Raw genomic sequence first — 16,482 nt, 5'->3', positions numbered from 1 at the left:
GTGGATTGGCTCGTAATCTGGATTGTCTTTCCCAAATATGATCATCACAAGTGGTTCACACACACATTCCCTGTGTGTGCGCGCCTCTTATAAATCCCTGCTGTCTGTAGATTACAATAGAGTTATTGTGAACCCTGTCTGATCAAAAACTACTAATGCTGAGGATATTATTACAGTAAGCAAAGAACATTATTTGTAAACAGATACAGCAATAGATTTCTTATTTCCATGCAGCCTTTTGCTGGACTATTAACGCATTTGGACCTGAGGCCGATTCTGCAAATGTCTTCTACATTAAACGGTTTTATGAAAAACTAACACTTTTTCATGTCAAGGACTGCCCAAATTATCTATCTACTGTAGTTGGCCGCCGACCCCCATCTCAAAATATTTTGTGCCAGGGACCTGCAGAAGCAAAGATTTGAGTTAAAAATATACAGTATATATTCAAATTTTCACGATATATATATTTTTCAGATCTATAAGCTCGTAGTGCAGCGCAAAGTGACGCAATAATATTGAGCTAGTATATTTTTGAATAGCCAAAGTCTAAATAATGCTTTGCTCAAATCTAAAATTACACAGCTGCTTTCCCGGTTTTAATGGGTTAAATTGATCTCTGTTCATGTAGCTGAAATCCGTCTATAGCAGGACACAAGTCACCTTGAGAAAATTAATATTATATTATATCCAGTCTTTTTTTGTCAATGATTCTATATGCAGAGCCAATTACTTTCATGTCTCAAGAATCACTCTCTAATGCTGCTCGTAGACACGATGTTTTGTCTAGACATTGACGTAGGGTTTTATTCAGTATAACTCTGTCCCCGATACAGCAGTTAACAGTCCTGTGTGCATTGATCCGTGCACATACACTACAGTGACTGGCTCACACTATGGTTCTAGGCATCTCTCTATTGATTACACAAGTGAGCCGACAAGAGCCCAACTGTCCCTCCTCATGAATATTCATTAGCAGCTGCCCCTCGCCAGACACAGTCAGACCCTGCAGGACGACTATAGAGGAGAGAGAGACGCCGTGTTCGATTGTACATTGATATCATGTGTCATTAAGACCAGAGGTCGGGTCTACAAATGTCTTCTAACAGTTTTATGAAAAACATAATTATGTTGCTATGTCAGCTGTGCTCAAAACCTTTCCATGTCAAGGACCACCCAAAATGATATGTATTTGGCCACGGATTTGGCCACGGTCCAAAAATATATTCAAAGACTTGAACAAATATTCACGATATAAAAAGAAAATGGTAGATCTACAAGTGCATGTTGCGGCATGGAGTGACACACTCTGAGCTTGTATATCTGCCAAAGTATAAAATATGGATAAGTGGTTAAATCTAAAGTGACACAGATACTTTCACGGTTTTAACGGGTTAAACTATGATCGTATTCAACCAAACCCTGTTCAGTTTTTGTTATTGCAGTGTAGTGCTTTGAAACAAACACCTGCAACCGGTTTTGTAACTCGGGATGCAATACTGTAGCTATTGCATGAGCTTGACTTAAAAATCTGTGTGAAAACTGATTATGATTAGCCAATAGTAAACAATGGATTTGATCCATCGATCTGTTTTGCCTCTATGAAGGTCATGTTCTTTCTTTTCTTTCCCTTGAAGCGGTCATGAATGGGCAACAATGCATGCATTCCTGAACTGTGTGTCTTCCAAAGCAGACATTAGTGCAAACAGAAACACTTTTGTGTTCTAGATACAGTTTTATTATTTGTTTTCATTCCATTTAAAGAGGACAGAGACGTGGTTCGTGTTAAGAGAAATGCAGTGCACGTGAAAACCCCCCTTTTTTATTTTTACTTCATATGCACCACAAATGTCCTCCAACATGTCCTGAGTGTCCACCGACTCTGTGTATTGAATCTAAAGGGTCTCACAAAGCCAATATACACCAGCAAGAACTCCCTCGACACAATACCAGCACCCCTCCTCCTCCCCCCCCTCGGTTCCCCTCACGCATGTTGCAGGTTGAACGTGCATGATGGATGCAGTGGCGTATCGCGGCGCTGCCTCTGGACCTCCAGGGTGTGTGTGACCCCGCCGTAATGAGGGACAAGGAGGAGCGAGGGAGTGGAGCCGAGGTCCACGCAGGTCGTCCACTACAGCCTGTCCTCCGCTAAGAGGCCTGTGGGTCGTTTATCTACCTCCGAGCGTTCACCACCCCGACCGACCCAACAATCCCCCGCTCATGCTCGCCAGAAGAACGCCAGCCGCTGGGTTTTATATAGCTGGGTTTGTTTGAACGTCAAAGGTTTTTTCGGTCACGTTTTTCAACGTTTACGTTTAAGTGTCAGTTGATCCTCATTCTTTCAACGTGACACATTTCACACAAAGAAATTGTAAAAAAAGAAAAGAAGAAATGTAGTCGTGTACTCGTACTCGTGTATTCGTCTATTCGTGGGAAACAAAATATATGATAATTATTATGACCTTCCATTTGATATCCCTCGCTCACATCCTCTACCTCTTTATTTTTCTTCCCTATATTTCACCTCTCCCACGTACACACACACACACACACACACACACACACACACACCTCTCTCTCTCTCTCTCTCTCTCTCTCTCTCTGGGTGCTATAAGCTTGGGTCCAGTGGTGTGGCTGCTAGTAATTTCATTGTGGATGTGGTGATGACAGTGATGAAGTAGCTTTGGACCGTGATCAGATCACTGCTGGACCCTTACAGGATTAAAGAGCCCCTTCTCCACAGCCAATGGCTTGTTTACTGGACCGGCTACAAAGCCAATACGCTGTGCCATGCACGAGTGTGTGCATGTGCGTGCGTGTGCGTTTGCATTTGCATTCTTCTGTGTCAGCATGTATGTATTTGGTTTCAGTATTTTTTACACTTTAACCCTGACATACCTACAGTATTTTGGTGATGTCATTATATATATTTTTTTTTAATTGAGCTTAAGTGGCTAATTATTTGATGCCTATTAGCGTGTCCACCCTATAGGCACAAATGCAGGCCTTGTGGAACGACTCGGTGCAACTAGAATTTTATATATTAATATCATGCATATTATGGTTGTTGCCGGTATATGACTCCATCATGTTTACTGTGTGCAGAGAAGCCCAGCGGATAGGGAGGGGGCTGGGAGGGGGGGCATGGGCTGTGCAGCAGGTGAACAGACAGAGGGAGAGAGACACAGAGACACAGAGACAGATAGATAGAGAGCGAGAGAGACAGAGAGAGAGAGAGAGATGGAGTGAATTCCCAGTAAAGGCATCTGGGCAATGAGGCAGACAGAAGCTAATTAGAGAGGCAGCGTCCTTTACATCTCCCCAATTAGATCAGTTGCGCGTGCAGGCGGCGAATCAGCTGCCTGTGACAGAGACAGAGAAGCGTGGTGTGTGTGTGTGTGTGTGTGTGTGTGTGTGTGTGTGTGTGTGTGTGTGCGTGCGTGCGTGTCTGTCTGTGTCTGTGTGCGTGTGCGTTTGTGTGTGTGTTTGCCTTTGCGCGTTTATCTCCTCATCGTACAACAAGGCATCATCCTGTCTCCTTTCTCCTCCCTTTTTGGCTGGCTGGCTCAACCCAAACACCAAACCCTCTCACTAATTAGCATCTTCTGGGCTGCCGAACGGCGCCACTTCCTCCGAACACGTGTCAATTGGATGACAGATTTACAAGTGACACGACGCTCAGGCGGCGTCTTAACGATGAGAACTTGTTAACTTGTCTGAGGAAGAGAAAGAGAGAGAGAGAGAGACTGAGAGTGAGAAACGGAAGACGAGAATTAGGCGAGAATTTATGCTCAGTGTTAACGGCTGTAACTGATTTTCAACTGTGAAACGTGAGCAACACATATCAGTGTTAAAATCCAGTTGTTTTTCATCCATGAAGTATAAATTGGCCATTATAATAAGACAGAAAGAGAAATGATGCTGTGGAATAACGCCCGGGAAATGAATGACTGAATGACTGACTGACTGACTGACTGACTGAATGACTGACTGACAGACAAAGAAAAGAGAAAGGATGAGGATGCAAGGATTCACAACAGAGGCTGGCTTATTACAAGAGATGTGACTGCGCAGTATGGCTGCAAAACAACTCTCTGCTTTTTGTTTGGAAACTCCTCTCCTCTCCTCTCCTCTCCTCTCCTCTCCTCTCCTCTCCTCTCCTCTCCTCTCCTCTCCTCTCCTCTCCTCTCCTCTCCTCTCCTCTCCTCTCCTCTCGCCCAGCCTCCCATAATGAAGACAAAGAACGCTGTGTTTAACTGCACCTCCCCACCCTCTGCTCAGCAAACACTGTTATCTTCACCAGCGTGTGTGTGTGTGTGTGTGTGTTTCTAAATGAGATGAAGATGCTGTTTCCTGCGGGGTGCAATCTCTGTGTCTGTAATGAAGGATAAGACTTCATTAGATTAGACATTAGAGGCATTTCTTTGCATGCATGCGTGTGTTTGCATGCGTGCACACATGTGTGCGTGTGTGTGTGTGTGTGTGTGTGTGTGTCTGTGCAGGTGTGTGTGTGTGTGTGTGTGTGTGTGTGTGTGTGTGTGCCGTGACTGCGTGTGCGTGCATACGTTCCTTGGTCCTCTGTGGGCCCCCTATGCCGCTCGCTCAGGTCATAAATAGCTGTCAGAGACAATTAGATACTGATCATTTGTCCAGATATCTCTTTCATTGTGTCCCCGTCGCCCCCTTTCACCTGGAAAATGACTGCCTGGAGAAAAAGAATGGGGATGTGGGGAGGTTAGCTGCCTCTGCCAAGGTTGACTTAACATTGCATTTGTCACCTCCGACCTTGAATCACAACAATGACATAGAGGTCACTCTATTATATTAGGCATACGTAGAGGCTGTGTGTGTGTGTGTGTGTGTGTGTGTGTGTGTGTGTGTGTGTGTGTGTGTGTGTGTGTGTGTGTGTGTGTGTGTGTGTGTGTGTGTGTGTGTGTGTGTGTGTGTGCAACTGTGCATTTGTCTGTTTGTGTGTGTGTGTGTGTGAGTGCTTTATTGTTTTTCCTTGATTGTGCCTATTTTATTCAAAGCTTCACACGTGCATGTGCGTGTGTGTGTGTGTGTGTGTGTGTGTGTGTGTGTGTGTGTGTGTGTGTGTGTGTGTGTGTGTGTGTGTGTGCAACTGTGCATTTGTCTGTTTGTGTGTGTGTGTGTGTGTGAGTGCTTTATTGTTTTTCCTTGATTGTGCCTATTTTATTCAAAGCTTCACACGTGCATGTGCGTGTGTGTGTGTGTGTCTGTGTGTGTGTGTGTGTGTGTGTGTGTGTGTGCGCGCGCGCGTGCGTGTGCATCTGCGTGCGTGTAGACACAGGGCCCGGAGGGAACTGAGGTGCCACTGAAACACCAACTACTGCAGGTGATAGTGAGGGTGCTCCAATACCGTATGCTGCTCACAGGTAACACTCTCTCTCTCTCTCTCTCTCTCTCACACACACACACACACACACACACACACTCACGCACTCCCTCACACTCACACTTATTCCCATGCATGCATTCACACCTGGCTGCGAGGGAAGATAAAGCGTTAGACTACTACAGAATCCGTGTGATTGCGTGCGTGTGTATGCATTTGTGTATGCAATTATGCATGCATATTCAGTGGGATTATCCTGGTTAAATCAATTTAAATAACACAGGAGCGTGATATATTAGGAACATAATATGGCGTCTTCATGTGTTTTGCATGGTGCCTCAAGCGTCCGTAGACCATGCTGTCTATCACATCCACGCCTGTATTCATTCTTTCATAACATGTTTTCTTATGATTAGCAGCACGAGTTGTAGCATAGCAGCAGTGGGTCATTTTCATTGTACAATCTGGGTATTTCAATGCATTCCCGTGGGAGGTTCCAATAGCACCATGTTATAAAGCAGTGTGTGTTAGTAAAACTTTCCAGGGTGAATATATAGCCAGGTTGGGTTCCTCTCAATCTAACCATCCATCTGGCTGTATCAAGCCAGGAATCATTCTTCATAATCGTGTTTCACACATTAGGATTCTAAATCCTAAAAACAAAACAAAAAAAACATCAGTGTATTATACATCATCGTATTTTGCTGTGGACTTCCATCTGAAACCCAGAAGCAAACATTAAAAAATGTTCAATTTATATACTATACAGTAACTCTGGAGGCGCCCGTCATCGAACTGGGAACCGTCCGCCGCCCAGTTCCCAAGTGGCCGCTCTACCCCTGAGCCACTGCCACCGTCTAGGCAGCACTGGCTTTTCTACCCAGTCTCACCCAAACACGGTGAAATAACACGGAATTGCGATTCCATACATACATGCCTAGAAAACCCCAAAATCTGTACATATGATACTAAAATCCTCCCCATAGACAATGACGGAGGGGCGCCGTCTCTACCGAACTTGAGCCAGGGGAGACACCTCTGAGCGGCTCTAAAAGGCTGCGAGTTGCCGTGTCGAGCATTGCGAAGTTCGGTAGAGCCGTCTCAGCCCCGTCCGACTTGTAACCCGATATGGACAGTACTAGTAAATAACCCAGCCACGGTGAAATAGCACTTCCGTACTAGTGAAAGCCACGCCTCCGTCGCGGTCAAATCAGTAGTGGTTTACGGATTTTGGGGTTTTCTGGGCATATATGTACGGAATTGCAATTCCGTGCTATTTCGCTGTATTTCTGTGAGATGGGGTTGGGCTTTTTGAACTGCCATCTTTTCATCTTTTGACCTGTCTGTCTGTCTTTCCCCCCCAGATTACCTGAACAACCTCTCTCCTGATTCCAAAGAATACGAGGACACACAAGGTAATCTCTTCATGGACGGGCTCTTCTCTTCCCTAGCCTGAATGATCTGTCATAAAGCAGCCTGTCATAAACATTGACATTTTTGTCAGCCATCAAAGCCACCCACACACACACACACACGCGCGCGCGCACACACACACACACACACACACACACACACACACACACACACACACACACACACGGACACACGGACACACACACAACATAGATGATACACAGTAATGAATTCATCATTCATTGTTACTCTTGCAAATGGAACCGTACGCGTCCATTTGGTTACATTTGTGCACTCTCAGAGTTTAATTAATTAATCAGGCTCATGAATTGTATTTTTTGTACCAGTAGCCAGTTGTTGAGAGTGTGCGTGCCTCCTGTGAATGCACATAGATCTCACCTGTCTCCCATGTGTTGTGTCGTGTTGCAGCTGCTCTGGTGATCGTGTCCGAGGTGGCGGATCAAGCCAATGACAGTCTCAAACAGGGGGTAAGTTGAGCGCACACACACGCACGCACACACGCACACACACGTCACACGTCACACACATCCCGGCCCACACGTGTACGCATCTCACATTTGAATTCAGAACATGTACCTATACCGCACTGATCTCCCGCGGTGTTATCTGATTGACTGCACACCGCTTGCGTCGTGGAGATTGGTCTTTGCTTTTCATAGTGGCAACTGGTATTGCTTCTCAACGTTCTAATCTCAACCCCTTAATCCATATTCCATTTTATATGTTGGCTATTCAAAAATAGCAGATATACAAGCTCACAGCGTGTTCCTTTGTGCCGCACTGCTAGCTTGTGCATCTGCTATTTTTGAACACTTTGGAAAAATATTGAATCATTTTGAATTCTGTTAACACAAGTCTTCTCTTCTGGGGGTCCCTGGCACAAAACATTGTCAGATGGGGTGGGGGGGGGGGTCTGCAGCCAAAATATATATCAATTTGACGGTCCTTGACACTTAAAAGTTTGAGAACCACTGCTGAAAATCTCAGATTTTCAAGCTCATAACAGCTGTGTAATTCTCTCATGGATGACAGAGGCACTGTGAGGGAAGTAAAGGCCCTCCTCACTTAGATACTGGCCTGCTAAAAGTCCATTCAGGGGGCGAGAAATGATGATGTCATCAAGGGGTCCCAGGTGTATCGTAAACAAAGGGCGCAGTGTATAACGGTTGGAAGATACTTGCTCCCCTCTCACTTACAATTATTCACACGCACGCGCACGCACACACACACACACGCACGCACGCACGCACGCACGCACACACACACACACACACACACACACACACACACACACACACACACACACACACACACACACACACACACACACACACACACATAGGCATACCCCCCCCCCCCCACTGTTTTTCTCCTCTGGCTGTCAAAAAACCATGCCTCCCCCGTGGCTTACTATCAGTTGACTCGTTTCTGTCACAGTCCCTTTATCTTTTTCTCTTAAGCGTGCACACACACACACACACACACACACACACACACACACAGCAGGCGCAAACAAGCTAAGAAACAGTGGAAACAGAGGGTCTCTCTATCTGGTTTTCCAGTATCACATCCCCCCTGTCTTTCATTCACAAACAAACAGGGGACAGTTTCATTCTCTCTGCCCTTCCGCCCATCGCTGGAAAAATCACAGAACACCCTCTCTTCTGCCTCCACTCCCCCCCCCCCCCCCCCCCCTCTCTCCCTCCACCCTCTCTTTCTTCCAGGAGAACCTGCTGCGTCTGGTTCACATAGAGTACAGCGTCCGCGGCAAGCGGGACCTCCTCAAACCCGGACGGGTGAGCTCCATCTGGACAACATCGCAGTGTTTCACTTATCAAAATACAACCATACTGTGTTATCTTATGCAGTCTCTGTAAGCCTTGTGCTGGATCTATCTTTTCAGACTGACAGCCCCCAAATTCAATCGTTGCCCTATCAGCCAGATTAGAATTGATTGATTGATTGATTGAATACTTAGTCAGAAATGTGAACAGCATGTGGTAGAGTGAGATAGTAAGGCTAAAATAACAGCAAAAACGTTCTGGAGACTTGTTTCCATTGTGGTCCTGTGTATTCAATTCATCAACATTAAATAAACAATTAACACAATATATTAATATGTCAACAAATACAAACACTATATGTAGGAAAAGGAAAAACGGCGGCAGTGAATGACACCTCTGCGGTTCAGATAGACCCTTTATGTTCTGCTGATAGATGTGTTCTTTCAGGGCAGTTTGGAAAGAAACCAGTGATTCTCATCTTTTAATGGATGGTGTTAGTCAGGGCATTCCACATTCTGGTGGCAGAGTAATGGGATGAGAATCGGATTGGTCATATCAAATCTGACCAGCCAAAAAAAAATCACATGGAAACAGAATATTGCATAATGCGATTCACATCTGATGTGTCTCAGTCTGAACACTCATCCACTCACCCAGCCAATATCCTATTTGTAATTTGTCGTATGACTTTGTCACTCGCTTGGAAAAAAGCCAATCTGCAAACTGGTAGATCTGCTGATTTGGGGCATGTGGCACCGCCGTACGACAGAGCATAGGTTGAGCATTACTCATGCCTACTTTGTTATGTTGTCATATAACAAATCGTCCTCTTATCTCCACATTTTAACGTTTTGTTTTTTTCCAACTCCCTACTTGATCACACGACTACAGCATCACACAAAAGCTTCAACAGTAGCAGATCCGCAAGAGCTTGCAGATCTGCTACTGTTCCGTTGCTGTTTTTAAATTTGAATTTTTAAAAGTAACCGTTTTGGACTTGTGAGGTTCCCACCCGACCGACGATATTATGCAGATTGGTGGACAAATCTGATCGCTTGCAAATAACCATTCAGTTCTAAAGATCATAACAATTACTTTGAGTATTCGAGTATCAATTACTATTAACTCCAGCCAGAACAACACTGATCATCCCTCTCTCTCTCTCTCTCTCTCTCTCTCTCTCTCTCTCTGTGGTGTTCTCCTTACAGGTGTTTGTCAAGGAGGGAACTCTCATGAAGGTCTCCAGAAAGAGCAGGCAGCCCAGGCACCTGTTTCTGGTAATATTATGTTGCTTGTTTGTCTATTTGTTTTTGTCACGTTAAAGTATACGGACGAGATGAATCAATTACTATTTACAAGTTAGACATTTAGCAGTCGCTCTTAATCCAGAGCGATTTACAGTAAGCAAGGTAAACACGAGGTAATACATCAAATGCATAGAAAAGAAAGGTAGAGTCTGAAGAGGTGAGTCCTCAGAGTCTCTCAGTCAACGCTAGCGTACCCAAAACACCTGTTACCATCCACAACTATGCTAGGGAAAGAAAACGCATTCCGGTTACCTTGAAACCTATTATTTGGTGAGTGTGTGTGTGTGTGTGTGGGGGGGGGGGGGGGGTATTGGGTGGAGGTCTGTTTGTCTGTCTGAGCGATGCAGGGTGGGGTGTGGGGGGACAGAGCAGGGGACACGGGGCCAAGGCCACAGAGCTCCGTCCAAGAACCACACCCATCCAGAGAGGCCCGGCCAGCCAGACTCTGTTCTTCTCCGATCTCCTCTCCTCTCTCTCTCTCTCTCTCTCTCTCTCTCTCTCTCTCTCGCTCTCGCTCTCAGGACTTGTTTTCCAGGCCGGGCCGTGCTTCCTTTACAGGATGTTTGGTGTAGGTCACTGGATGCCGGCTTCCTGTGTATGAGGGAGGGGTCTGACAGCAAAGCGAAGGCCAGACACCCTGTAGAATGCAGAGAGGAGATGGGGGGGGGGGGGTACAAACACGTCAAGTAGAGAGGCGCGTTCTATTGTTCCGTGAAATAACACTGTGCTGTGTCATATCGTAAACGACATTTGAATGGTTTATCTAGCGTTTATCAAATTGGGTGGGGGGGGGGGGTTACGTGTGCCCCTAGGGGTACGCAGAGGTACTACCGGGGGTATGTGAGAAATGCCGTCGATGTCGGGCAGAAACCTCTTATCTCCGTCTTCTAACCTTTTGTGTTTTTTTTCATAGCCTAAATGAACGCCCTACAGTACTTGATCATAACGCAGCGTCACACCAAAGCATTGTAGATCTGCTATACTTCTGAAAAGTAAGGTTTGGACATAATGAGGGTTCTATACCCGACAGAGACGATCAAATAACGAAATGGAAACATTCACCACTGATCTACAGTATAGCAACATACGTTTTGTAGACTCGGCCTCAAAGGTCTTAACCCATTCTGGTGTTTTAACTAAGCATTATGTTATACTTTAGCTATTGAAAAATAGCAGATCTACAAGCTCATAGCGTGCCACCGAGTGGCACGCTACAAGCTTGTAGGTCTGCTATTTTTGAAAAATCGTAAAAATGTGGCACACATCTTTGAATATATATTCTTTCAGAGCGAACGTTTTTTTTATTTCGACGTCAGGCCTAGAGGTCTTAATGGGTTACTAGTGTGTGTGTGTAGTCAGTGGAATGATAGCTGGAAGGGTTGCTGGTGGAAGCCGGACAGCTATAAGGCTTATATGAGCAGGATGGCTCCGGAGGGTCAGGATGGCTCCGGAGGGTCAGGTGGGATTTATGAGCGTTCAGAAAGATAGAGGGAATCCAAACGGCGGCGGCGATGATGAAACACATCACTCACCTCCAGAGACAGAGCCGTGCTGATGCTGCTGCACCCGATGACCGCCACGTCCACCGTTGCCATGTCTGCTTATTATGAGCCACGTTGGGCTTGTTTTTCTGTTAGGTTGTACAGTCAATTATCCATAGTTGTGGGCTGTGGGTTTTTGGACTTGATCGTAAATTGTAGTTGCTTATTTGGCGCATGATTCCTGATGTTGTTTAAACCAGTGGCTCTCAAACGTTTCCATGACAAGGACACCATTAATATGCATTTGTGATATGCATAGAGCCACTACTGTTCCCGGACCCCTCCCTAACTAAAATTATTATATTCAACCCGTTGCGAGCTTGTAGATCGTCTATTTTCAATTAGCCGATGCATAATAGGTATCAGAGGCGCCGATTTAGGGGTTGCGCTGGTGCCACAGCACCCTTGGTAAATTCAAAGCACCCTTGTCTAGACTAGTCCTTTCACGTTAAACCGGTTTGGGTAGGGACTCCAGCCCCCCACATACGCACTTCACACCCAAGGACACCTAAGGTGTGAAGTGCTGTGTTTATGTTCAGGTTCAGCACCCTTGGCCGTGAACATAGATTGGCGCCCCTGATATGTATGAAGTGCTCATGTGACCTAGTATACCAGGGGTTTCCCAACCTTTCTATTACCACAGACCAGCTGATAGTTCATAAAATGTTCACGGACCGGCATGGCTGGGGGGTGGGAGGTGTGTCGCGGTCGCGCATCATCGTACCAAAACACGGAAGACAGTTGACTGGCCTGGAGTGGCCTACCCGCTGCTATATTATTATATCACATGTTATATCATTGTCATTGACCATATCAGGCTGTCCTAGTGTAGTGGTTAGAGCATATGCCTTTCATGCAGAAGGTTGTGGGTTCGAACCCTGTGCCTGGGGTTGATGTCAGCGAGGGCATGCGGTCGCAAAGGGTATCTTAACGCCAAATCAAATAGGTTCAGGTCTGAGCCAAGTCTCCTGAGGAGGCGTGTCTGAAGCCTGCCCTGAAAGGGGTATCCGTTGTTGTTTTCTTAGACCTGGTTGCTTGTTTCTCTCGCAAGATCCGGCAACACATGGTCACATCATGCCACTGTCTGAGTTCAAGGAAGAACATGGGTGTGTGATGTGTGAGAGACAGAGAGATTAAATGGAAGAGAGAGAGGGAGATGTGTCAGGGGGAAAAAGAATGACAGAGAGAGGTCAGGGGTCTGCAACCTTTCTCACATGAAGTGCCATGTTTTCATTTTTGTGATAGTCAGTGTGCCATATATAATTATGACACCACATCAAAATTAAATATTACTATAGCATCATGGGATCAGGATGAAGGTACATTATTTCACTGCGAAAGTCATTTGCCGATTGTTGTGCTTGTTGTTTTTATGAGTGGCATTTATATTGAGGATGGAATCCTGTGTACCCGAGTAGCGGAACAGCTGGCGGTGGCCACAGCCCTGAGGTCATAGTCCGGTCATAGTCTGGGCGGACTGAGAGGCCGGTACTTACATTTTTTACTTAAGTAAAAGTATCAATACCTCATAGAAATCCTCCTAGTACTCATAGTCCTGTATGCAAAGTGTAGGCTACTTTAGTAAACGTATTTTGCCATGAAAATGTACTCAAAGTGCCAATAGTGTCTTGAAAGTACTTCTAGGATCAGTGGGAATGTAAAGTAAAAAATACTTTTATACAGAAATTGCCAACACTCATCTGTGTCATTTTAGATTTTATATTGTTGGCGATAAAAATAGCAGATATACAAGCTCACTGTGTGTCGCTTGTATGAGAAATATCGTGAAAATGTGTGCAAATGTTTGAATATATATATATATTTTTTTTAAAGCGAACATTTGAAACTCAAATGTTTGCTTCCGGCAGGTCCCTGGAACAAAATATTTTGAGATGGAGGTCGGCGGCCAAATGCATACAGTATAATTCTGGAGGTCCTTGACATAAAAAGATTTTGAGCACCACTGATATATGGCAACAGAAACATTTTTCAGAAGACTTAGAAGACATTGTTATAATCGGCCTCAGGTCTTAATGGCTATAAGGTCTTCATCAGGGCCAGAACTGTACTGACTTAGTAGTAACTTTCCACCACCACCACTGCCGGCCTGGGGGATCACGTGCTGCTCTGGCCTCTGGCCCCAACAAAGCTGCCCGGCAGCGGCGGCGGCAGTTTGTGTTGTTGTTTGTTGTGGTTGTTGTTGTAGGAGGAGAAGGCTGGATCCACCCAGTTCTGGTTCTCACAGCAGCAACGGCGCTGAGAGAGCATGCTAGTCCTGGGAAGAGGCAGGGAGGAGAGGGCTGGGAGCCAGAGGCCTGAGAGAGCTGCAGGGTGGAGGAGAATTCCTGGATGCTGTCTTTTTACAAGCCCCTAAACGGATGTTTAGAGCACACGCTAGGTGTGACCAAAATGATGTCAGCTCTTTTGTCCCGCTCAAAATAAAACACCCCGGGAAATACAATGGCTCTGCGAGAGTTATGTTCTGAGGATCACAATAGTTTGTTTTGGTGTGACTGACAACAAGCTAAATAAATGCTGAGAATTAGATTTTTTTTTTACTTTGTTGTGTTTACATGGGAACTGAGGACTGAAGGGTTGCACAGACTGAGGTGTGTGTGAATAGTGTGAAAGGAAATACCATCCAAGAAGTCACTATGAGGAGTGAGGCTGGCTTGGGAGGTAGTCATGGCTAACATTGCCTCCTTGTGGCCATTATGTGATATTACGTTGTTTAGTTGAGGTAGCCTACAACCCTACATCTAGCTCTAGCAGGTTTATTTTAGCTGACCTGATACTGGAAGAAGACATATTCACCTGATTGGTGTAATTAGTGTTTTTTTATTCTTTTTTTAAAGCCTTTTTTTCTTTACGTTTTTTTTAAATACAAGCTAACAGCTGCGAGCTTGTAGATCTGCTATTTTGGATTTTTAGTATTTTTTTTTTTAAATCTAAGGCTTTTTTCTTTACTTTTTTTAAAATACAAGCTAACAGCTGCGAGCTTGTAGATCTGCTATTTTGGATTTTCTTTTCAATCTTTAAAGTATGTATTCAGAAAGCATTTGTAGAATCAGCCTCAGATCTTATACGGACAAAACATTTTAGTCAGAAAATTGTGGGATAAATATGTAAAAACGGCTCTCTCCTCCTCTGTCTGTCGTCCCCATCAGATGAACGACATCATGCTCTACACGTACCCCCAGCAGGATGGTAAATACAGGCTGAAGAACACCCTGGCTCTGTCTGGGATGAAGGTAAACATGGACTCCTTTTCTCTCCAATCAACCGCTGCTGACTCCTCTCTCTCTCTGTGTGTGTGTGTGTGTGTGTGTGTGTGTGTGTGTGTGTGTGTGTGTGTGTGTGTGTGTGTGTGTGTGTGTGTGCGTGTGCGTGTGTGCGCGCGTGCGTGCGTGTGTGGTGCTGACTGTCATCGTGACATGTTTGGTTCTATTGTCCAGGTGAGCAAGCCCGTCCTGGACAACGTGCTGAACTGTTTAAGGATCGAGGTGTCCGACATCACCATCACGCTCTCCGCCAGGTGAGGCATTCTTAAAACCCATTTTGGGCGGGAACCCCTTTTGGTGTTAGCAACATGTTATGCTTTAGCTATTGAAAAATAGCAGATCTACGAGCTTGTAGGTCTGCTATTTTTGAAAAATCGAAGAACGACCGACATAGAAACATAGCTTTTTCAGCAAACTGTCAGGATGTAGAAGACATTTTTAGAATCTGATCTCAGGCCTAAATGGGTTAAGCCTGTTTCATATACGTGGTGATACGACAGTGTTTCCTTAGTCGTTCCTTAGCCCACAACGCGTCAATTGTGGACGGTTCACTGGAGGAGAAGGAATGAACCCCAAACTGGCAAAGGGGCCGTAACATCTTTTCATCCAACTGACTGTATTTCTGTGTCTCTCTCTCTCTCTCTCTCTCTCTCTGTCTAGCTCGGTTGGAGAGAGAGAGGACTGGTTCCACACGTTGAGTCGAGCGATAGCGGACAACGCCGCAGGACTCTGCACGTTTGGCGGACCCTGCAGCGAGGTACGAATCGAGAGGCGCACCGCCAAAGATAAAATATGATATGGAGCACTGCTGCAAGCTTTGACATGCTCTTTGGCAGTTTCTGTTTACTGTGAAAAGACCTGGCCTTGTTCTAAAGCCTCAACAACACTGTTCTGACCTTCCAGGCCCGGGAGAAACTGTGGATGGCTCTGGGTGAGGCGGCTCCAGTTCTGGTGCAAGTGTCCCACGTCATGATGTGCATGAACTGCACCTCCGACTTCAGCCTCACTCTCAGGCGCCACCACTGCAATGCCTGTGGCAAGGTCCGACACCTAAAGCCAACCAAATCTTTGACCCCTGGGTCACTCAGAGCACAATATAATAACTACTGCATGTCGCTCGCCACCGTTGTCGTTATAGTTGTGGTTGAGTTAGAACGGTTTCTAAATCTATCTTCCTATTATTATTGTTTAATCTTTATTTAATGTAAAGCAATGTACAGTAAAGCATACAAAGGGCAACAGCCTTTGAACCTGGAGGCCTCATTGCTTCTCTCGTCCTCCCCTGTGCAGGTGGTGTGTCGCTCCTGTTCCAGGAACAGATTCCCACTGAAGTACCTCAAAGACAGGGTGGTCAAAGTGTGTGACCACTGCTACGCCCAGCTCAGGACAAGAGGTGTGCCTTTTACTTTGACCTCTTTGTTGATAATAAAACATAGTGTTGCTGTCGGGCAGAAACTAACTACATACAAAATATTAACTTTTCAGGAATTTTCAGGCGCTTTGCTTTTGTGTGTGCGTGTGAGTGTGTGCGCACATGCGTGTGTGCGTATGTGTGTGTGTGTGTGTGTGTGTGTGTGTGTGTGTGTGTGTGTAATTATTCTGGTTTCACTGTCCTATTGTTCTTCCTGTCTGACAGAAAGATGATATCCCGGTGTCTACAGTTTTGTTCTAAACTGTGTGTGTGGGTGTGGGTGTACATGTGCGTGTGCATGTGTGTGTGTGTGTGTGTGCATGTGCGTGTGTGTGTGTGTGCGTGTGTGCGTGTGTGTGTGTGTGTGT

The 16,482-nt window shown here is 45.5% G+C and overlaps 1 protein-coding gene across 2 annotated transcripts in view; it reads left to right on the top strand.

Moving 5' to 3' along the window:
* The window catches only part of fgd5a (FYVE, RhoGEF and PH domain containing 5a), a 50,600-nt gene that overhangs the window by 27,213 nt on the left and 6,905 nt on the right, over positions 1–16,482 (top strand). For both annotated transcript variants that reach the window (XM_080788818.1, XM_080788817.1), the window contains exons 8-17: positions 5,306–5,396; positions 6,721–6,771; positions 7,199–7,257; positions 8,515–8,586; positions 9,783–9,851; positions 14,590–14,673; positions 14,878–14,957; positions 15,364–15,460; positions 15,607–15,744; positions 15,994–16,096. In XM_080788818.1, the coding sequence (XP_080644944.1) occupies positions 5,306–5,396; positions 6,721–6,771; positions 7,199–7,257; positions 8,515–8,586; positions 9,783–9,851; positions 14,590–14,673; positions 14,878–14,957; positions 15,364–15,460; positions 15,607–15,744; positions 15,994–16,096 (844 nt within the window). The remainder of the gene's footprint in view (positions 1–5,305; positions 5,397–6,720; positions 6,772–7,198; positions 7,258–8,514; positions 8,587–9,782; positions 9,852–14,589; positions 14,674–14,877; positions 14,958–15,363; positions 15,461–15,606; positions 15,745–15,993; positions 16,097–16,482) is intronic.

The sequence above is a fragment of the Protomyctophum bolini genome (assembly GCF_963924005.1).
Source record: "Protomyctophum bolini genome assembly, chromosome: 2".
Taxonomy (NCBI): domain Eukaryota; kingdom Metazoa; phylum Chordata; class Actinopteri; order Myctophiformes; family Myctophidae; genus Protomyctophum; species Protomyctophum bolini.
The sequence above is the reverse complement of the archived record's forward strand: the minus strand, read 5'-3'. Positions and strand labels throughout refer to the sequence as shown.